Here is a 22,112-nt window from a genome sequence, read left to right as displayed (position 1 = left end):
CCCATTTACCATCCTCACCAGGAGAACCTCAGATTTGTGGTACAGGATTGTCATTACCAATTCCAGACGTTGCCGTTTGGTCTATCCACGGCACCGAGGGTATTTACCAAGGTAATGGCCGAAATGATGATACTCCTTCGAAAAAAGGGAGTTTTAATTATCCCGTACATGGACGATCTCCTGATAAAGGCGAGGTCCAGGGAGCAGTTGTTGGTCGGGGTAGCACTATCTCTGGAGGTGCTACAACAGCACGGTTGGATTCTAAATATTCCAAAGTCACAGCTGGTCCCTACGACACGTCTACTGTTCCTGGGGATGGTTCTGGACACAGAACAGAAAAAAGTGTTTCTCCCGGAGGAGAAGGCCAAGGAGCTGTCATCTCTAGTCAGAGGCCTCCTAAAACCAAAACAGGTGTCGGTGCATCACTGCACGCGAGTCCTGGGGAAAATGGTAGCTTCCTACGAAGCAATTCCATTCGGCAGGTTCCATGCAAGAACTTTTCAGTGGGACCTGTTGGACAAGTGGTCCGGATCGCATCTTCAGATGCATCGGCTGATAACCCTGTCTCCAAGGACCAGGGTGTCTGCTGTGGTGGCTGCAAAGTGCTCATCTTCAAGAGGGCTGCAGATTCGGCATACAGGACTGGGTCCTGGTGACCACGGATGCCAGCCTTCGAGGCTGGGGGGCAGTCACACTGGGAAGAAACTTCCAAGGACTATGGTCAAGTCAGGAGACTTCCCTACACATAAATATTCTGGAACTGAGGGCCATTTTCAATGCCCTAAGTCAGGCAAAACCCCTGCTTCAAAACCAGCCGGTACTGATCCAATCAGACAACATCACGTCAGTCGCCCATGTAAACCGACAGGGTGGCACAAGAAGCAGGACGGCGATGGCAGAAGCCTCAAGGATTCTCCGATGGGCGGAAAATCACATGTTAGCACTGTCAGCAGTGTTTATTCCGGGAGTGGACAACTGGGAAGCAGACTTCCTCAGCAGGCACGACCTCCACCCGGGAGAGTGGGGACTTCATCCAGAAGTCTTCCAACTGATTGTAAACCGTTGGGAAAGGCCACAGGTGGACATGATGGCGTCCCGCCTAAACAAAAAGCTAGAAAGATATTGCGCCAGGTCAAGAGACCCTCAGGCGATAGCTGTGGACGCTCTAGTGACACCGTGGGTGTACCGGTCGGTTTATGTGTTCCCTCCTCTTCCTCTCATACCCAAGGTACTGAGGATAATAAGGAGAAGAGGAGTAAGAACTATACTCATTGTTCCGGATTGGCCAAGAAGAGCTTGGTACCCGGAACTTCAAGAAATGATTTCAGAGGACCCATGGCCTCTGCCGCTCAGACAGGACCTGCTGCAGCAGGGGCCCTGTCTGTTCCAAGACTTACCGCGGCTGCGTTTGACGGCATGGCGATTGAACACCGGATCCTAAAGGAAAAGGGCATTCCGGAGGAAGTCATTCCTACGCTGATTAAAGCTAGGAAAGAAGTGACCGCAAACCATTATCACCGCATTTGGCGGAAATATGTTGCGTGGTGTGAGGCCAGGAAGGCCCCAACGGAGGAATTTCAGCTGGGCCGTTTTCTGCACTTCCTACAGTCAGGGGTGACTATGGGCCTAAAATTGGGTTCCATTAAGGTCCAGATTTCGGTTCTATCGATTTTCTTCCAGAGAGAACTGGCTTCACTACCTGAAGTTCAGACTTTTGGTAAGGGAGTGCTGCATATTCAGCCCCCTTTTGTGCCTCCAGTGGCACCTTGGGATCTCAACGTGGTGTTGGATTTCCTAAAGTCACATTGGTTTGAGCCACTTAAAACCGTGGAATTAAAATATCTCACGTGGAAAGTGGTCATGTTGTTGGCCTTGGCTTCGGCCAGGCGTGTGTCAGAATTGGCGGCTTTGTCATGTAAAAGCCCTTATCTGATTTTCCATATGGATAGGGCAGAATTGAGGACTCGTCCCCAGTTTCTCCCTAAGGTGGTATCAGCCTTTCATTTGAACCAACCTATCGTGGTGCCTGCGGCTACTAAAGACTTGGAGGCTTCCAAGTTGTTGGACGTAGTCAGGGCCCTGAAAATTTATGTTTCCAGGACAGCTAGTGTCAGGAAAACTGACTCGCTGTTTATCCTGTATGCACCCAACGAGCTGGGTGCTCCTGCTTCAAAGCAGACTATTGCTCGCTGGATCTGTAGTACGATTCAGCTTGCACATTCTGCGGCTGGACTGCCGCATCCTAAATCAGTGAAAGCCCATTCCACGAGGAAGGTGGGCTCTTCTTGGGCGGCTGCCCGAGGGGTCTCGGCTCTACAACTTTGCCGAGCAGCTACTTGGTCGGGGTCAAACACATTTGCTAAATTCTACAAGTTTGACACCCTGGCTGAGGAGGACCTAGAGTTTGCCCATTCGGTGCTGCAGAGTCATCCGCACTCTCCCGCCCGTTTGGGAGCTTTGGTATAATCCCCATGGTCCTTACGGAGTCCCAGCATCCACTTAGGACGTCAGAGAAAATAAGATTTTACTCACCGGTAAATCTATTTCTCGTAGTCCGTAGTGGATGCTGGGCGCCCATCCCAAGTGCGGATTGTCTGCAATACTTGTATATAGTTATTGTTTAACTAAAGGGTTATTGTTGAGCCATCTGTTGAGAGGCTCAGTTATTGTTCATACTGTTAACTGGGTATAGTATCACGAGTTATACGGTGTGATTGGTGTGGCTGGTATGAGTCTTACCCGGGATTCAAAATCCTTCCTTATTGTGTCAGCTTTTCCGGGCACAGTATCCTAACTGAGGTCTGGAGGAGGGTCATAGAGGGAGGAGCCAGTGCACACCAGATAGACCAAAAGCTTTTTTTTAGTTGTGCCCAGTCTCCTGCGGAGCCGCTATTCCCCATGGTCCTTACGGAGTCCCAGCATCCACTACGGACTACGAGAAATAGATTTACCGGTGAGTAAAATCTTATTTTTAATTATACTTGGTCTGCCCAACATTGAGAAGGTACTCTGTCACCAGTCACGGAGTTCGCGAGGAAACCTTACAAGGAGGGAGAGGAAGTTAAATGCGTGTAAACAGGACATATACTTGTTTAATAAGGACTCCAAATATTTAACGCTTGAAGAGTGCCAGAAGAAACAGAACGAGGACCTCAAACCTTCCACCTCCAAGGGGGGAGAAGACCGTAAGGTTAACTGCTTTAGATTTGGAATTGTTTATTCTCAAATTTGAGACGGATCCATATTCATGGAATTCAAGTACTAGATTGGGTATGGACACAGATGGATTAGTTAAAATGGCCAGGAGGTCCTCCGCAAATAACGCAGTTTATACTTATGACCACTCACAGTCAATCCAGATATGTCAGCATGCAACCAGATAGCTCAGGCCCAAGTCTCCATGAATAGTATAAATATGAGGGGGGACTGGGCAGCTTTGTCAAGTGACGTTGGAGATAAGCACCCTGGCGATAGTGAACCGTTCACCCTTATGGAGGCCGTATTCAGAGAATACAGAGTGATCTAGCATCCTTCTCTTAAGCAGAAGACCTCTTCTGTGTCAGTCAACAGCAAGATGGCCAGGGATCACTCAGTCAGAGCAACATGCATCAAAACCCTATCCTCATCAGAAATACGAGGCCCACCTTCTGGAGATAGATACTTTCCTGAAAAGTGACCACTTCTGAGGGCGTTTTCGAGACAGAAAGATTATCGAGTTTCGAACAGTAGGAGTAGAATGCTAAGGCAATGTTTCTGGTCACCCTCCATTCTCTACCAGTCTTCCCTTTAATAATATAGTACACAGCCTTCTGGACAGCAATTTGACAGGTTTGTTCCCCCATTGGAAGTCGGAATTTCTACAGAGACGAAAGTCCCATTTCACCCCGTCATTAAGCTGCATAATTAAGCTCCGCCCAGGCTGCCACCAGTTTCACCTGGTCTGCAGCTGACAAAGAGGCCTTCTGGGCAAGTTCCAGGGACCTAATTTGCTGTAGCTGGAGCAGTTTACGGCCTTCCCTCTGTCATTTAAGGTAGGAATCCAACTATATCAGTTTATCTGAATCACACATTTCTGCAGCGGGGTACACTGGTATTCCACAGGGAATAACATCGGAGTGCAGAGTTGGATTTTGATCCGAGGCACCAACAGGCTAAAGCTTTGACTGTTCCCAGGAAGCACTGCACGGCCTCCTCTATAGCCCCGCCTCCAGGCACTGGCGCTCAGTTTGTAAGTTGGTACCTTCAGTGCAGGTCGGGCTGCAGTTGGGGCTGCAGCCCGACCTGCACTGTTGGGGCTGCGCTAGGCAGCCCTAACAAGAGCTTTTAAGAAGAAAGAAGACTTCAAGGGCCACAGCACACTAGTTGCAGTGTATGTCATGCTGACATTTTGTGCCGCGGCTCCATCACCTCCCTCAGCGGCGCTGCATACTTCCGCATCCTGGTTGCTGGGTACTTGCAGCGGAGGTGCTCCTGTTATCAGGCACACATCACCGCTGCTGCTCTCCTGGATTGCGTGGCCGCACTTCAGGGAGGAGGTAAGAGGGTCCCCCAGGTGGGACCCGCTGAAATTGCGATCCGGTCGTGGTCCCAGGAGACAGACCGCGCCGCTGGCATGGACCCTGTGTCCATGCAGGGACCCCACTATATCCACCAGGGCAGGGACCACATGTCGGATTTACTAAAATACGTTTATTATAGGCTCCATAGTACTCAGTGGTAAAGTCCAGCAGATGGGGATAAGGCGCTGACCTGTAGCCCCTCCCCAGGCGCCTACAGCAGATGTTCCCGCCCTGGAGCTGCATCTCTCTCCCTCACTCCCTGTCAGCGTTTGGGCGCCATTTCACAGAGCTGCGCTGATTCTGGTACTGCTGGGCACTGTCTCCTCTGTAGAGCTGCCTGTCTCATCAGCGCTGTGCATTTACAGGACACTTAAGTATTCTACATGTCGTTTAGACAGCGTTAGTTAAGAACAAGTGCGCTACTATATGAATATTTAGTACAAGTATTCTGTGATATACATCCAGTGGTTACTGTGCATTGTTATATTTGTATACATACATATCTATATGTAGTATTACTAGTCGAGTGCAGTTTTATTGTTTATATGTCATAATTTCTGCATTGTACCTGTGACTGTGTGTGCCTATAGCTGCTGTGTGGTTTCTAGTCTGTGTATCACACATATTGCTATCACTATATTCTGTACCCTGGGGGCTAAGTGCGTCAGGGTCCCATATACCATATAGTATTCCACAGAATATAATGTTTTGTATTTTTCACTCGTGTTTCACCTCATACCGCTTAAATACTCTGTGCTCTGCATTTGCGATCCCATAACACAGGTTTTTTTTTGTCAGGTATTGTGTTTGTCTTTCTATATTGTACTGTTACGCCCCAAGGCTACATTCCCAATAATGTCTGCTACACAGGGCGGGGACTCTGCAGACGCTCCTGCGTCATGCAGTGCTAGCGCCACGGATTTACCGGAGGAAAAGATTTCAGCTGAGGGATAAGGTACTGGATGCTCTGCACCTTCCAGTCAGCCTGCAGCACCTGTGGCAAATCAGGATCCACCTTGGGCCACGTTTTCAAATATGCTGACTACGCTTGTAACATGACTTACGCCCCCTGTGGACCTCCTGTGCCATTGCAGCCACATATTGTCCCTGTAGTTAATCCGCCACGGGCGGATACTCTGTCAACCCAATTACAGCAATTAAATTAGTCCTTAGTGAAACAAAAACCTGTCTCTCGCCCTGCTGGGATCAAAGGGTCATCTAAGCGGCCCATTCCTTCCTCAAAATCCACTAATATTTTGGATGATTCTTCCGATGAGGATTATACTGATCCTTCAGATTCTGCTACAGTTGTTTCTGATGAGGAATCTACAACTCAAGTTGATGTTCCTGAACTAGTGGAGGCTATCAAGCTGATTCTCCAGATTGATGATGATGATATTGAACCTCTTAATACGTCTAAGAAACCTGATAAGTTTAAACGTCAGAAGGTTGCTAAAGTAGTTTTACCTCATTCTGACCTCTTAATTGACATACGTCAGGAGTCCTGATCGTCCCCAGGAAATAAATTTTCCCTGTCTAAAAGGATGTTGGCTCGCTATCCTATCCCTGCGGAGCTGAGTAACAGGTGGGAAGCTCCACCGCCGGTGGACTCTCATGTCGCCCGTCTAGTGGTGTCTTCTACTCTTCCTGTTACCACTGTCACTTCTCTGAACGAACCGACGGATAAGCGTATGGAGGGATAACTGAAGTCTATCTACACACTTACTAGTGCTGTTCATAGATCCACTATGGCAGCCTCTCTTGGGCGGCAAAAGCTTTTGAAGCATGGGTTCAGGCAATTGAGGATGACCTACCTCTGAATTTTTCTGACACTGCCAGGCAATATCTGTCGTATATTACCACAGCCTCTCACTATATTCAGGAGGCAGCCTCTGATGCCGGTGTAATGGCGGCCAAGGCATCTACTATGTCTATTCTGGCTCGTCGAATTATGTGGTTGAGGTCCTGGAAGGTGGACCTGGACTCCAAAAACACCTTGGAGGTGCTTCCTTTTAAAGGAGACATCCTATTTGGGGAGGATCTGGACAAGACTGTAACTGACTTGGCTACTGCCAAAACTGCGTGTCTCCCAAATACTAATCCTTCTGCTCCGAAGGCTAAGAGTACCACCTTTCATTCCTTTCAACCTCCAGGGAAAGCAAAGGGTCAAGCGTATCAGCGACAGGCTCATGGTTGCAAAACCACTAAGCCTAAATCTAAACAATCCTGGGCCGCCCGTCAGCCTGCTTCCAAACAAGACAAGCCTGCTGCATGACGGGGCGGGCCTCCCCCTGGGGAACCCCAGGGTGGGAGGCCGACTTCTGCAGTTCGCCCAGGCTTAGTTAAAGACCACTTCAGACGCCTGGGTGTGGGAAGTCGTCTCTCACGGGTACGCAATCTCTTTCAAGAGATGCCCCCCTCACCAGTTCTGCTCGACGGTTATCCCTTCGGATCCGCTGAAAGCACAGACTTTACACTTAGTTGTACAATCTCTCCTGGATACTGTAGTGATTGTTCCGGTACCTCTGTCTCAGAGAGACGGGGGATACTATTCGACCCTATTTCTAGTCCCGAAGCCAAATGGGTCCTTCCGGCCTATATGCAACCTCAAATCTTTGGACAAATTTGTGAGGGTGCCCAAATTCCATATGGAAACGCTGTGCTCTATTTTATTGGCTATAGAGCCCAAGGACTATATGGTATCCCTGGACATACAGGATGCTTACCTGCACATACCTATTGCCATGTCGCATCAGCAATATCTGTAGTTTGCTATTGACAACCTACATTATCAATTCCAGGCTTTGCCTTTCGGATGATCACGGCTCCTCGGATCTTCACCAAGGTCATGGCAGTCATGACGGCTCTTCTCCGCCGTCAACGTGTCAGGATCATGCCGTATCTGGATGATTTGCTGATCCTGATGAACTCCCCAGAAGTTCTCCTCAGTCATCTGGAACTGACGGTCCAATTACTACTAGCCCACGGGTTGCTCATCAACTGGAAGAAGTCCACGCTGGTCCCTGCTCAGAGCATGGTGCACCTGGGGGCATTGTTGGACACACACAACCAGAGATTGTTCTTGTCTCCAGAGAAGGTCCTGAAACTTCAGGACAGGATCAGATACTTCCTCTCTCGCCAGAGAGTGTCAATACACTCGGCGATGCAAGTACTAGGCCTCATGGTGTCTGCATTCGACATGGTAGAGTACGCTCAATTTTATTCCCGCCCTCTCCAGCAGTTAATCCTTTCCAAGTGGAACATCCTGCCTCACCGGATCAGGTCTCAAATGGTCTCCTTGACTCTGGAGGTTCGTCTGTAACTGAGCTGGTGGCTACAGGATCAACAGTTGAGCAGGAGCCGTCTCTTCTGGATCTCCAACTGGGTCCTCCTGACAACGGACGCCAGTCTGAGAGGTTGGGGCGCAGTGTTGGAGCAACACTTTCTCCAGGGTCGGGGGACCAGAGAGGAATCTCTCCTCCCGATAAACATTCTGGAATTGCAGGCAGTGTTCAATGCATTGATACTGGCTCTGCCTCTGGTACAGAACAGGCCTTTTCAAGTACAATCAGACAACGCCACCACGGTGGCATACATAAATCATCAAGGCGGTACTCGAAGCCACATGACAATGATGGAAGTGTCAAAAATTCTCCAATAGGCGGAACGCCATCTGCCAGCAAAATCGGCAGTGTTTATTCCGGGGGTCCTCAACTGGGAAGCGGACTTCCTCAGCCGTCAAGATGTGCACACCGGAGAGTGGGGTCTTCATCCGGAAGTCTTTCAACTCCTAGTTGACAAGTCTGGCCTACCAGATGTAGACCTGATGGCATCTCGAAACAATCACAAAGTTCCGGTCTTCGGATCAAGTACAAGGAATCCTCTAGCAGCATTTGTGGATGCACTGGCAATTCCATGGAACTTTTGGCTGCCATACGTGTTCCCTCCAGTGTCACTCCTGCCCAGGGTAATACGGAAGTTGAAGCAAGAAGGAGGAATACTACTTCTAATCGCTCCAGCGTGGCCCAGACGGCATTGGTTCTTGACCCGCAGGGTCTCTCGATAGAGCGTCCTCTTCTACTTACTCAACGCCCAGACCTCCTCGTTCAGGGCTCTTGTGTCTACCCGGACCTGGCCAGACTGGCTTTGACTGCGTGTCTCTTGAAGCATCACACCTGATCAAAGGTTTCTCTGAAGCGGTCATTCAAACTATGTTGATAGCCTGTAAACCGGCTTCAGCTTGAAATTATTACAGGGTCTGGAATTCTTACTTCACCTGGTATGCCAGTAAGAACTATGATGCATATACTTTCAGGACTTACAGACTTTTGGCTTTTCTAGAACAAGGCCTGGACTTGGGCCTTTGTTTAGCCTCCCTCAAGGTTCATATTTCTGTCTTGTTGGTATGGTTTCAGAGGAAAATTGCGTTTTTTCCTGACGTTTATACTTTCACTCAGGGTGTTTTTCGGATTCATCCTCCCTACGTCCTTCCTGTCGCTCCATAGGATCTGTCTGTTGTTCTGAATGCCCTTCAAGAGTCTCCATTTGAACCTTTTGAGTCTGTGTACCTTAAAAGCCTTACGCTTAAGGTCATTTTTCTGTTGGCGTTTGCCTCTGCTAGGAGGGTGTCAGACTTAGGCGCTTTGTCCTGTCGTCCACCCTCTCTGATTTTTTACCGTGACCGGGCAGTTCTTTGAACTCACCCTGGTTATTTACCTAAGGTGGTGTCATCTTTTCACCTTAATCAGGAGATTGTGGTTCCGGCCTTCATCTCTTCTGGTTTGTCCTCCAAAGAACGATCTTTGGATGTGGTACAGACTCTCCGTATATGGGGGTCATTCCGAGTTGATCGCTATCTGAATTTGTTCGCAGCGCAGCGATCAGGCTATAAATCGGCAGTTCTACGCATGCGTATGCAGCGCAATGCGCGACGTATGGGCACAACGAACGATGTTGTTTTGCACAGGGTCTAGCGATGCATTTCAGTCGCACTGCTTGCCACAGAGTGATTGACATGAAGTGGGCGTTTCTGGGTGACAACTGACCGTTTTCAGGGAGTGTGCGGAAAAACGCAGGCGTGCCAGGAAAAACGCAGGCGTGGCTGGCTGAACGCTGGGCGGGTTTGTGAGGTCAAATCCGGAACTGAATGATCCGAAGTAATTGCAAGCGCTGAGTAGGTTTTGAGCTACTCTGTAACTACACAAAAAAAATATGTAGCCGTTCTGCGATCCTTTCGTTCGCACTTCTGCTAAGCTAAAATACACTCCCAGTGGGCGGTGGCATAGCGTTTGCACGGCTGCTAAAACTAGCTAGCGAGCGATCAACTCGGAATGACCCCCCTATGTGGAGAGGACTGCCTCTATCAGGAGGTCAGATTCCCTTTTTGTACTTTTTTGGTTTTTACAAACGTGGCTGGCATGCGAATAAGCAGACCTTGGGCAGATGGATTAGACTGGTGATTGCACAAGCTTATGCACAGGCCAGACTTCCAGCTCCTGCTTCTATCAAGGCCCATTCTACTCGGTCGGTTGAACTTTCTTGGGCGGCCCGCCGTGGCGCGTCCGCAGAACAATTGTGCAAGGCGGCTACGTGGTCCTCGGTGAACACGTTCATCAGGTTTTATGCCTTTGATACTTCCACCTCCCAGGATGCTTCCTTTGGACGCCGGGTTCTTGTGCCCGCTACAGTGTGTCCCCTCCCATGAGGAACTGCTTTAGGATATCCCCGATGTTATTCCCTGTGGAATACCAGTGTACCCTGCTGCAGAAAAGGAGATTTATGGTAAGACTTAACATTGTTAAATCTCTTTCTGCGAGGTACACTGGATTCCACAGGGCGCCTACCCTGACGCACTTAGCTTCTTTTGGTTTGTATGGAATTAGCCGCTAGTCCCTTCTCCTGTCGTGAGAATGTGGGTCTATGTAACTACCATCTACCATCTCTCTTACCTGCTACTGCATTGGACTGGTTAACAAAACTAAGCTCCAGTGCCTGGAGGCGGGGCTATAGAGGAGGCGGTGCAGTGTATCCTGGGAACAGTCAAAGCTTTAGCCTGATATAGTGGGGTCCCTGCACGGCCACAGTGTCCACGCCAGCGGCGCATTCTGTCTCCTGGGACCACAACTGGATCGCGATTTAGGCGGGTCCCACCTGGGGGACCCTCTTACCTCCTCCCTGAAGTACGGCCACGTGATCCAGGAGAGCAGCAGCGGTGATGTGTGCCTGATGACCGGAGCGCCTCCGCTGCAAGTACCTGGCAACTAGGGCGCGGGAGTATGCAGTACCGCTGGGGGAGGTGATGGAGCCGTAGCACAGAATGTCAGCATGATATACACAGCATCTAGTGCCTGTGCTGCGGCCCTTGAAGTCTTCTTTCTTCTTAAAAAGCTCTTATTAGGGCTGCCTAGCGCAGCCCCCACTGTTAGTGAATAGTCAAAGCTTTAGCCTGTTGGTGCCTCGGATCAGGATCCAACTCTACACCCCGATGTTATTCCCTGTGGAATCCAGTGTACCTCGCAGAAAGAGATTTAACCATGGTAAGTCTTACCATAAATCTCCTTTTGTGTACTCACCATATAGTAAGGCTCAAGACCACAGAGAAATCATTAAAGTCAAAATAAGAGCTTGGTGGAGCTGAAGACTCTCGTTCAAGTGCTTTGTCAGACCAAGTTGTCACCTCAATAGAGGTGTGGCGTAGGAGGTATAAAAGCCAATGGGGCCAGTAAAATGTATTCCAGTAGGAATTATGTAGAGGGGGAAAGAATGTATAGTCTCGATTGGTGGAGTTGCTGTTCATGTAGCGTTCATCTTGCGCTCTGGTAATGCCTGAATTGACAACTGAATGATGAGTTGGAGGTATCCACATTCTAATGGAGCGTCCAGTTCAGGCCCCATCCACCACAAGGATCCTCTACTTTAGGGCATCACTGTGGTCTAGCACCGTCTTCAGGAAAGAGGGTTGGTCGCTGTTGACTGCGTAAAAACTTTCAAAGGTATACACCTGCCCATGGAGAGTGCCCCTAACTAAGAGCACCTGCCCTCCGGCTTTAGAAGAGCGTTCCAAGTCTGTGGAAAGGAGTCAGTGGGAGAATAGAGATGTTACTATAAAAAGTATTATAGAATGTATGACCTTTCAAAGAGGAAGCCATATCTATTTTAAAATGAGTCTCCTAGATTAGAGCCTCAATCGCCTTAAGAGCATATAAATCACTTGGGATGCATTTTTCTGGGATTTCAAGTCTTTTAGCATTTATAGAGATAAGCCACAGGGTTAAGCACTCAGAATTAGTTGCCATCAGGTATGTGGAATGTTCTCATATGGGAAAAGGTGAAAGAGAAGGGGTGGGACAGGATAAAGAGAAATCAAAAGGAAAAAACTGAAAAAGAATCCTTAGCTGTGCAGGCTTCAGTGGCACGACCAAACGGAAGGAAAACATATTGGCTGTTGGAAGTCCTCCGGTGGCATTTAGGCCTTTTTGCAGGCCGTTCAACAACCTCCCATCCACCCTAATCAATCCTCATTGCAGGTGGGACAGGGCCAGAGGCCACATTATACCAGTCGGGAAGCTGAGGAGGGGGAAGCCCAGTGCAGAGCAATAGGCAGGTAAATCCAAAGTCTCCTTCAAGGTTAGCAGTTTTCCCTGATGCCGCACCTGAAGACTAAAAGGAAGGCCCCAACGATAGCACTGGTTTTAGGTTGCGCAATTCAACTGTGAGGGTCTAACAGCCCTACGTCAATGAAAGGTAGACCACAATAGGTCCTGGAAGATCTGGATCCTCTAAATATCAATAGAGTCTTGATTACAGACCTTACGCAGGAGCTCCTCCTTCTGTGTGTAGTGGTGTCCGCATATGACGTCCTAGGCTGGTCGGTGTACTCTGTCAAAAAGAAAGTTGCACTCGGGGACTTTACCCAGGATGTCATTAAATATTCTGGTGATGAGTTGGATAGGCTGTTAGTGGGAGTATCTTTTGATATACCCTCGATCTGCCTCTATTGTTAAGGTCTTCCAATCACTGTGACATGGCAGCATGTCCATCCTACAGGATGTAGAAGTCCTACTCAGTAGCGCTTTGTTTTCTCTAGCATCCATAAGTTATATTGGGGGAAACTATTACGATGAGGTATAGACGGGGTCCAAAGGAGCCAGTGCACTTAAAATTTCTTCAACTGGGTGTGCTGGCTCCTCCCCTCTATGCCCCCTCCCACAGGCAGTTTAGAAAAAAGTGCCCTCAGGAGAGGATGCGCACTCTGCTAGCTCCAGAGTTTTTTCTTCAATTTCTTTTAAAACTTTTATTATTTTCAGTATGCTGTCTGGGCAACAGCATACCTGCGCCGTGGGAGTTAGGGGTGGGGCGGTCACCGGCCTTACGAGTTCCAGAGGTGCTTCCCTGCTGCAGGACCACTGTTGTGAGGGGTTGTTTGTTCAGCGGTGCACTGCGCCTTAGCTGTCACTGCCGCAGCACGCCACACACCCCAAGGGGTTTTACTCAAACCTGTTTGTGGTGCCGAAGCCGGACGGTTCGGTCAGACCCATTCTGAATCTGAAAGCATTGGTTCCTTATTTGAGGGTGTTCAAATTCAAGATGGAATCACTGCGAGCAGAGATTGCAGCCCTGGAAGTACAGGAATTTATGGTCTCCTTGGATATCAAGGACGCCTGTTTCCATATTCTGATTTGGTCGCCTCATCAGGCGTACCTGTAGTTTGCCCTCCTGGACAATCATTTCCAATTCCAGTGCTACCCTTCGGCCTGTCCACAACCCCCGCGGGTATTCACGAAGGTGATGGCGGAGATGATGTTCCAACTCCGGGTCCAGGAGGTCATTGTGGTCCCATATCTGGATGATCTTCTGATAAAGGCACGATCCAGAGAGCTTTTGTTGCTCCATATCGACCGCACCATCCATCTTCTTTCGGAACATGGGTGGATCCTCAATTTGCAGAAGTCCAACCTGGAGCCAACGCAGTGGCTCCTGTTCCTGGGGATGTTGCTGGATACTGGGGCCCAGAACGTGTTTCTGCCAGAGGACAAGGCGAAAACACTTCAGGAGATGGTCTGCATGGTGCTCCGGCCTACTCGAGTGTCCATCCATCTTTACATAAGATTGTTGGGAAAGATGGTTGCCTCATACGAGGCAATCCAGTATGGGAGGTTCCATGCCAGAAAGTTTCAGTTGGATCTCCTGAGCAAGTGGTCCGGATCGCATCTCCAGATGCACCGGATGATTCAGCTGTCACCTCGGGCCAGGATTTCCCTCCTGTGGTGGCTACAGTCCTCCAATCTCCTGGAGGGTAGGGGTTTCGGGATTCAGGATTGGACCCTCCTCACGAAGGATGCGAGTCTGAGAGGATGGGGAGCTGTCACCCAAGGGGCGCAGTTCCAGGGCAGGTGTTCAGCCCATGAAAGCCTCCTTCCAATCAACATTCTGGAACTTCGGGCGATATACAATGCTCTACTTCAAGCCTCTCCTCTACTCAGGGATCACGCTATCCAAGTGCAGTCGGACAACGCCACGGTGGTGGCTTATATCAATCGACAAGGAGGGACAAAAAGCAGAGCCTGCATGCGAGAGGTGTCAAAGATACTCCTCTGGGCGGAAAGAAATGCAAGAGCCATGTCAGCAATCTTCATTCCGGGTGTGCACAACTGGGAGGCGGACTTCCTGAGTCATCACGATCTCCACCTGGGGGAGTGGGGGCTCTACCATCTGGTGTTCCAGCAGATCATCGACCGGTAGGGTTGCCCACAAATAGACATAATGGCTTCTCGTCTCAACAAGAAACTTCCCTGGTATTGCTCGCGGGCCAGGGACCTTCTGGCGAGGACAGTGGACGCACTGGCGTCGCCTTGGTCGTACCGGCTGGTCTACCTGTTTCCTCCGATCCCATTGCTCCTAAGAGTGCTAAAGCGAATCAGGAATCAATGTGTCCAGGCAATTCTGATTGCCCCGGATTGCCCTCGGACGGCGTGGTACGCGGATCTTCTGGACCTGTCCGTCGAAGACCCTTGGCCTCTACCACTCAGAAGAGATCTTCTTCAACAAGGACCATTCGTCTACCCGGACTTACAGTGACTTCGTTTGACGGCATGGAGGTTGAGCGTAGCATCCTAGCTCATAAGGGCCTTTCCAAGAAGGTTATTGCAACTTTGTTTCAGGCCAGAAAACCTGTGACGTCAAAACACTATCATCATGTCTGGAGAAGATATGTTTCTTGGTGTGAGGAACGCACGTATCCGCCTGCAGTATTTCACTTGGGATGTTTCCTCCATTTCCTGCAGGCTGGTGTGGAAAAGGGCTTATGTCTGGGTTCCATTAAGGTCCAGATTTCAGCTCTCTCCATTTTCTTTCAGAAGAAATTGGCAGTGTTGCCAGAAGTTCAGACCTTCTTGCAAGGGGTACTCCACATACAACCTCCTTTTGTGCTGCCGATGGCACCCTGGGATTTGGCTGTAGTGTTGAAATTTCTACAGTCCTCCTGGTTTGAACCTCTGATGACGGTAGAAGACAAGTACCTCACACGGAAAGCGGTGATGTTACTGGCCCTGGCTTCTGCTCGTCGTGTTTCAGAATTCTGGGCCTTATTGTGTAAAAGTCCGTACTTGGTCTTTTACGAGGATAGAGCGGAGCTCCAGACTAGACAGCAGTTCCTGCCGAAGGTTGTCTTCGCGTTTCATCTCAAACAACCTATTGTGGTTCCATCCAGATCTGACGCTTCTGCTGCTCCAGAAGCATTGGATGCTGTGCGGGCTTTGAAGATATATGTCAAGCGGACAGCTCGGGTCAGAAAGACGGTTTCCTTGTTCGTGCTCTGTGATGCACAGAAGAAGGGTTGTCCTGCTTGAAAGCAGACCATTTCTCGTTGGATTAGGCTTACTATTCAACAGGCCTCTATATGTCTGCAGCCTTACCTGTTCCACAGTCTCTGAAGGCCCACTCTACTAGATCAGTGGGCTCTTCCTGGGCGGCTGCCCATGGAGTCTCGGGCGTACAACTATGCCGAGCTGCAACCTGGTCAGGGAAGAAAACTTTTGTGAAGTTCTACAAATTTGATACACTGGCCAAAGAGGATACCCAGTTTGCGCAGGTGGTGCTGCAGCAGTCTCCCGTTCTGGAAGCTTTGGGACGTCCCCATCATACTAGTTTCCCCCAATATCCCTTATGGATGCTAGAGAAAATAGGATTTTAATACCTACCGGTAAATCCTTTTCTTGTAGTCCATAAGGGATAAAGGACCTAATTCAGACCTGATCGCTGTGCAGCCAAGCGGTACAAAAAAATTTTGTGCAGTTTCTGAGTAGCTCAGGACTTACTCAGCCGCTGCGATCACTTCGGCCTGTCCGGGTCCGGAATTGACGCCAGACACTGCAAACGCTTTGACATGCCAGCGTTTCCCCAACCACTTCCGGAAAACGGTCAGTTGCCACCCACAAACGCCCTCTTTCTGTCAATCACCTTGCGATCGCCCGTGCGAATGGATTCTTTGTTAAATCCATAGCTCGGCAACGATCCGCTTTGTACCCATACGACGCGCCTGCGCATTGCGGTGCATACACATGCGCAGTTCTGACCTGATCACAGCGAATACACCTAGAGTGCAATCAGGTCTGAATTAGGCCCATTGGGCGTCCGCCTCAGTGTGTGGACTTTTTTGCAGGTTCTTGTTCTGCAGTTACCTGTTCAGCGGTTGCTGTTTGTGTTACCAGCCGTTGCTGGTTGCTGTTTGTAAGTGGTTTGGTGGCGTCTGAATCTCGCCACCTTTTCTGTTATCATGTTCCTTCTCTCATATATGTCTTTTCTCCTTCGGGCACGTTTTTATCTATAACTCCCTGTGGGAGGGGGCATAGAGGGGAGGAGCCAGCACACCCAGTTGAAGAATTTAAAGTGCACTGGCTCCTTTGGACCCCGTCTATACCCAATCATTCTAGTTTCCCCCAATATCCCATATGGACTACGAGAAAAGGATTTACCGGTAGGTATTAAAATCCTATTTTAAAAAAATATATATTTTCCAACCTTCCAGGAGAAATGGAGTGCCGACACAGAAAGAGAGCAGGCCTCTCCTAAATAATAAGAAATGAAGCGTGTTAGGGTGACCATCGACCACTTTTTTTTTTACTAAAACCAGAAAGCCTAGAAAACCATGGCTGTTAGCTGGTTGTAATCACACCATGTGACTACATCCCAGAGCCATGTCAGGTCTAAGCGAGGCTCCTCTGGAGGATTCCATACAGCTAGTGACTCAACGCCAAGGATCAACCATAAAAGGGAGTCATGCTGGTGGGATCGTCAGACCTCAGAGTGGTTAGGCTCTAGATGTCGGAGAGCAGAGCTGCAATCCTATGGTGTTTTAGGGGGTCCAGTGTCTCCTCATCGCAGCAGATATGGGAGCCCACCAGCAGGGAAATTGAGGCCTACCTGATCTTACTTTTTATGCTACTCTCTCCAAAGTTTGTAATTAATCTGCAGGTGCTGGCCATAAATAGAGGAGATTGAATGTTGGGTGAACTGAGATGTGCTATATACAGTGCACTCACCTTTCCTATATATAAATGGTTACATATGAGATGGGGGTTGTCCTTTTTGTGTTTTTTACACAATTATGTTGTTTCAATACAAAGGATTATACAGTAGTGAAGAAGACATCTGGTGACCATCTGACACCCCTCAGTTGTGCCTCCATCACTGTGTCTCCACTGCACTCAATGAAACATGACAGAGACAATGACCAGAAGATCCTGGAACTCACCGACAAGATCATTCAGCTGCTGACTGGACAGGTGACTGCTGGGAATGGGGCATTATACAGTAACACCAGGGTATGTGTCTGGGTGATGACTGGAGAGGTGACTGCTGGGAATGGGACATTATACAGTAACACCAGGGGACGTGTCTGGGTGATGACTGGAGAGGTGACTGCTGGGAATGGGACATTATACAGTAACACCAGGGTATGTGTCTGGGTGATGACTGGAGAGGTGACTGCTGGGAATGGGGCATTATACAGTGACACCAGGGGATGTGTCTGGGTGATGACTGGAGAGGTGACTGCTGAGAATGGGGCATTATACAGTAACACCAGGGGATGTGTCTGGGTGATGACTGGAGAGGTGACTGCTGGGAATGGGACATTATACAGTAACACCAGGGAAGGTATCTGGGTGATGACTGGAGAGGTGACTGCTGGGAATGGGACATTATACAGTAACACCAGGGGATGTGTCTGGGTGATGACTGGAGAGGTGACTCTTGGGAATGGGGCATTATACAGTAACACCAGGGGATGTGTCTGGGTGATGACTGGAGAGGTGACTGCTGGGAATGGGGCATTATACAGTAACAGCAGGGGATGTGTCTGGGTGATGACTGGAGAGGTGACTGCTGGGAATGGGACATTATACAGTAACACCAGGGGATGTGTCTGCGTGATGACTATATCACTGTGTGTGTCAGGTTCCTATAAGGTTTCAGGATGTCACTGTCTATCTCTCCTTGCAGGAGGGGGAGTATATAGAGGAACACAGGGGTCTGTACAAGGATGAGATGATGGAAAATCACCGGCCCCTCACATTATGGGGTAAGGGGAGACTTTAATTTATTGTACAGGAGAGAGCAGGTATGGGGGCCCCTTATATACACACATCATCAGATAATCACATATATACACTGTACTCAGTCACTGTGTGTCTCCTACAGATGGAACCAGTAACAGAGATACCCCAGAGAGATGTCCCCATCCTCTGTATTCTCAGGACTGTACAGAGGAGAATCGCAGGACCCCACAGGAGTATCAGGTAGGTGGGATTTAGGGTCTTACCAATATACCAAAGTGACTTTTCACCTGCAGAGAAGCTGTGTGTGTCTTATACACTAATATTCTATTATTCAACCTTCATTGTTTTGTGGGTTATTTAGGTTGAAGGTCTGACTTATATTAAAGTAGAGGTTACAGAGGATGAAGAAGAGACATATATGAAGGGTGTTCGTCAATGTAAAGAGGAAGAAATCCCTATAGATATCAGCACAGGTGAGTAATAAACACTGTATTACAGAAAAGAGTCACACATTCTCCTTGCTCAGTCACTACAGCAATCTCATCCTACACCCTCCTCTGTCAGTACAGACTAATGAGTAAAACGTATCTGCCCACTGGGGGAGTCAGGAGACATCAGCCCCTATTATACTCCTGCTCCCCCCCCTCACATCATTTCACTGTGTGTTACCAGCCTAGAGTTCTGACCAGTCTCCTTCCCACACTCTCTGGTGTATCTCAGACATCAGGAGCCATCATCCCCTATTATACTCCTTGTCTCCCCTCACATCATGTCACTGTGTGTTACCAGCCCAGAGATCTGACTAGTCTCCTCCCCACACTCTCTGGTGTATCTCATACATCAGGATCCATCAGCCCCTATTATACTCCTGCTCTCCCCCTCACATCATGTCACTGTATGTTACCAGCCCAGAGATCTGACTAGTCTCCTCCCCACACTCTCTGGTGTATCTCATACATCAGGAGCCATCAGCCCCTATTATACTCCTGCTCTCCCCCTCACATCATGTCACTGTGTGTTACCAGCCCAGAGGTCTGACCAGTCTCTTCTCCACTCTCTCTGGTGTATCTCATACATCAGGAGACATCAGCCCCTATTATACTCCTGCTCTCCCCCTCACATTATGTCACTGTGTGTTACCAGCCCAGAGATCTGACCAGTCTCCTCCCCACACTCTCTGATGTATCTCATACATCAGGAGCCATCATCCCCTATTATACTCCTGCTCTTCCCCTCACATCATGTCACTGTGTGTTACCTGCCCAGCGATCTGACCAGTCTCCTCCCCACACTCTCTGGTGTATCTCATACATCAGGAGCCATCAGACCCTATTATACTCCTGCTCTCCCCCTCACATCATGTCACTGTGTGTAACCAACCCAGAGATCTGACCTGTCTCCTCCCCACACTCTCTGGTGTATCTCATACATCAGGAGCCATCAGCCCCTATTATACTCCTGCTCTCCCCCTCACATCATGTCACTGTGTGTTACCAGCCCAGAGATCTGACCAGTCTCCTCCCACACTCTCTGGTGTATCTCATACATCAGGAGCCATCAGCCCCTATTATACTCCTGCTCTCTTCCTCACACACACACTGATCTATTTCATATACTTGTACAAAGGATGTTACCATAGTGTTTCCATCAATGATCAATGGTGTGTGACCTCATGTGACATTACCGTTATCCTTTCGGTGCACCACCATATGTGACGTTATTCTTTAAATTCCTTGTGTGTTGATATCTAAATCTTTGGTTTTCAATATATTGTAACTACTGCTGCAATAGTTGAATTAGTAGCTGGACTACGGCTATGTTGATCAGAAGGAGATATTAATGCTGATTGTGGCTTTATTTCCATATTTCTTGCTTCCAGCAGATGGACAAAGGGACAGGAATACCTCGGAGGGACATCTAACTTTGTTTCCAGATTTTAAATCAGAAAAGAACAAGACAGAAGATTCTGCAGGGGAAAATCCAATTTCACCAATTATGCATCCAGAACATCATTGTGCAGATGTATCATCTGATCCTTCTGACAACGAGGAGTGTTCCATTAATTCAGATGTTGGTACACATAGTGCAGATCCTACAGATGCTACAGTCTTTCCCTCTTCTGAATGTTTTAAATCCTTTAATAACCAGTCAGCCTTTATTAGACAGAAGTGCAAATACAAGTGCTCTGAGTGTGGGAAATGTTTTACACAGAAATCAAATTTTGTTATACACGAGAGAAGTCACACAGGCGAGAGGCCATTTTCATGTTCTGACTGTGGGAAATGTTTTACACAGAAATCATATCTTGTTAGACATCAGAGAAGTCACACAGGTGAGAGTCCATTTCTGTGCAATGAGTGTGGGAAATGTTTTACACAGAAGTCGAATCTTGTTACACATCTGAAACATCACACAGATAAACCATTTTTGTGTACTGAGTGTGTGAAATGCTTTACATACAAATCAGATCTAGTGGCACATCAGAGGATGCACACAGGTGAGAAGCCATTTAAATGTTCTCAGTGTGGGAAATGTTTTACGCGGAAGTCAAATCTCGTTATACATCAGAGAAATCACACAGGCGAGAGACCGTATGCCTGCTTTAGGTGTGAGAAATGTTTTACACAAAAATCTGCTCTTCATATACATCAGAGAATTCACACAGGTGAGCGGCCATTTCCATGTTCTGAATGTGAAAAAACTTTTACACAGAAGTCAAATCTTGATAAACATCTAAGAAGGACGCACAAATAAGAAACCGTTTTCATGGTCTAAGTGTGGGAGAAGGCTCACACATAAATCTATCCTATGGTTTAGAACGGCGAGTAATAGTTGTTAGCTTATTCCCATGTCCATCTTTTTGTTGTATGTTACACTTGATCGTCCTTACAAAATTCTGAAGTTGCGGATGTTTTTGTGCAATAGAATGTGTTGCCTAGGAGCAACAGAGAGAGGAATGTGATAGTTTGAATGGAAGGCAGGAGGGTTATAAACGTAGACAAAAAGAAAAGAAAGAAGACTTTTTTGGCCTTTTTTTTTTTTTTAAATATAACAGGTGTTTCTGTATGAAATTAATATGTTATGATTTTTGTGTTATGCTACTAGATGTGCAGACGCTTCCCCACCTGTTACACTCTTTTTGGCTACAGTAGTGCCGGATACTGCGAACTCTTTTTAGTTTTGTGCAAACTTAACAAATCTTGGGGTTCTTTTCTATTATGCTATGAAATTAACTGTAATAGGCGTAGAATCCGCTTTACCGTTATTAGTAGTTTGTAGCATATTGTGTAAATAAAGTTTTGATACAATTTATCACTTTCTGTCAGATCTGCGTTTTTTTCAGGTCTCTCTCAGAATGAATTGTTTTCAGGTGACGTCTCGCGTCCGCAGTAAAAATAAACAAGAACTTGCTGAATTCATACTTACGGGTTTGGACTGAATTGTTTCCATAAACGTATGACTCGCCACATTATTATATAGGGTCCTGAGTAATATATGATTTCGGCAAATCAACAGTACAACTTCAACACTATTCATGTTTCTCATGCACATGTGTCCTGGCATGATACCAGTGCTGCATCATTTAACGACAGTGTCAGCGGGTAAGGAGTACACCTGTGCTCCTGCTAGGTGACCTGGGAAATGTGTCAGTGAGTAATGCGTACACCTGTGCTTCTGCTGGGTGACCTGCGAAATGTGTCAGCGAGTAATGAGTACACCTGTGCACCTGCTGGGTGACCTGGGAAATGTGTCAGTGAGTAATGAGTACACCTGTGCACCAGCTGGGTGACCTGGGAAATGTCATTGAATAAGGAGTACACCTGTGCACCTGCTTGGTGACCTGGGAAATGTGTCAGTGAGTAAGGAGTACACCTGTGCACCTGCTTGGTGACCTGAGAAATGTGTCAGTGAGTAAGGAGTACACCTGTGCACCTGCTTGGTGACCTGGGAAATGTCTCAGTGAGTAATGAGTACACCTGTGCACCTGCTTGGTGAC

General features: G+C 48.2%; 1 protein-coding gene across 3 annotated transcripts in view; it reads left to right on the top strand.

Annotated features, from left to right (window-relative positions):
* The window catches only part of LOC135054670 (oocyte zinc finger protein XlCOF8.4-like), a 65,970-nt gene extending 44,543 nt beyond the window's left edge, over positions 1 to 21,427 (top strand). For 2 of the 3 annotated variants that reach the window (XM_063957915.1, XM_063957914.1), the window contains exons 3-7: positions 17,183 to 17,341; positions 18,060 to 18,138; positions 18,258 to 18,355; positions 18,477 to 18,588; positions 19,995 to 21,427. In XM_063957915.1, coding sequence (XP_063813985.1) covers positions 17,183 to 17,341; positions 18,060 to 18,138; positions 18,258 to 18,355; positions 18,477 to 18,588; positions 19,995 to 20,869 — 1,323 coding nt within the window. In that variant the 3' untranslated portion in view covers positions 20,870 to 21,427. The remainder of the gene's footprint in view (positions 1 to 17,182; positions 17,342 to 18,059; positions 18,139 to 18,257; positions 18,356 to 18,476; positions 18,589 to 19,994) is intronic. The other variant, XM_063957916.1, reaches the window with a different exon arrangement.
* The last annotated feature ends 685 nt before the right edge of the window (positions 21,428 to 22,112 follow it).

This window comes from Pseudophryne corroboree, chromosome 3 (assembly GCF_028390025.1).
Source record: "Pseudophryne corroboree isolate aPseCor3 chromosome 3, aPseCor3.hap2, whole genome shotgun sequence".
Lineage (NCBI taxonomy): Eukaryota > Metazoa > Chordata > Amphibia > Anura > Myobatrachidae > Pseudophryne > Pseudophryne corroboree.
Note: the sequence above shows the minus strand (reverse complement) of the source record. Positions and strands in the feature narration are given on the sequence as shown.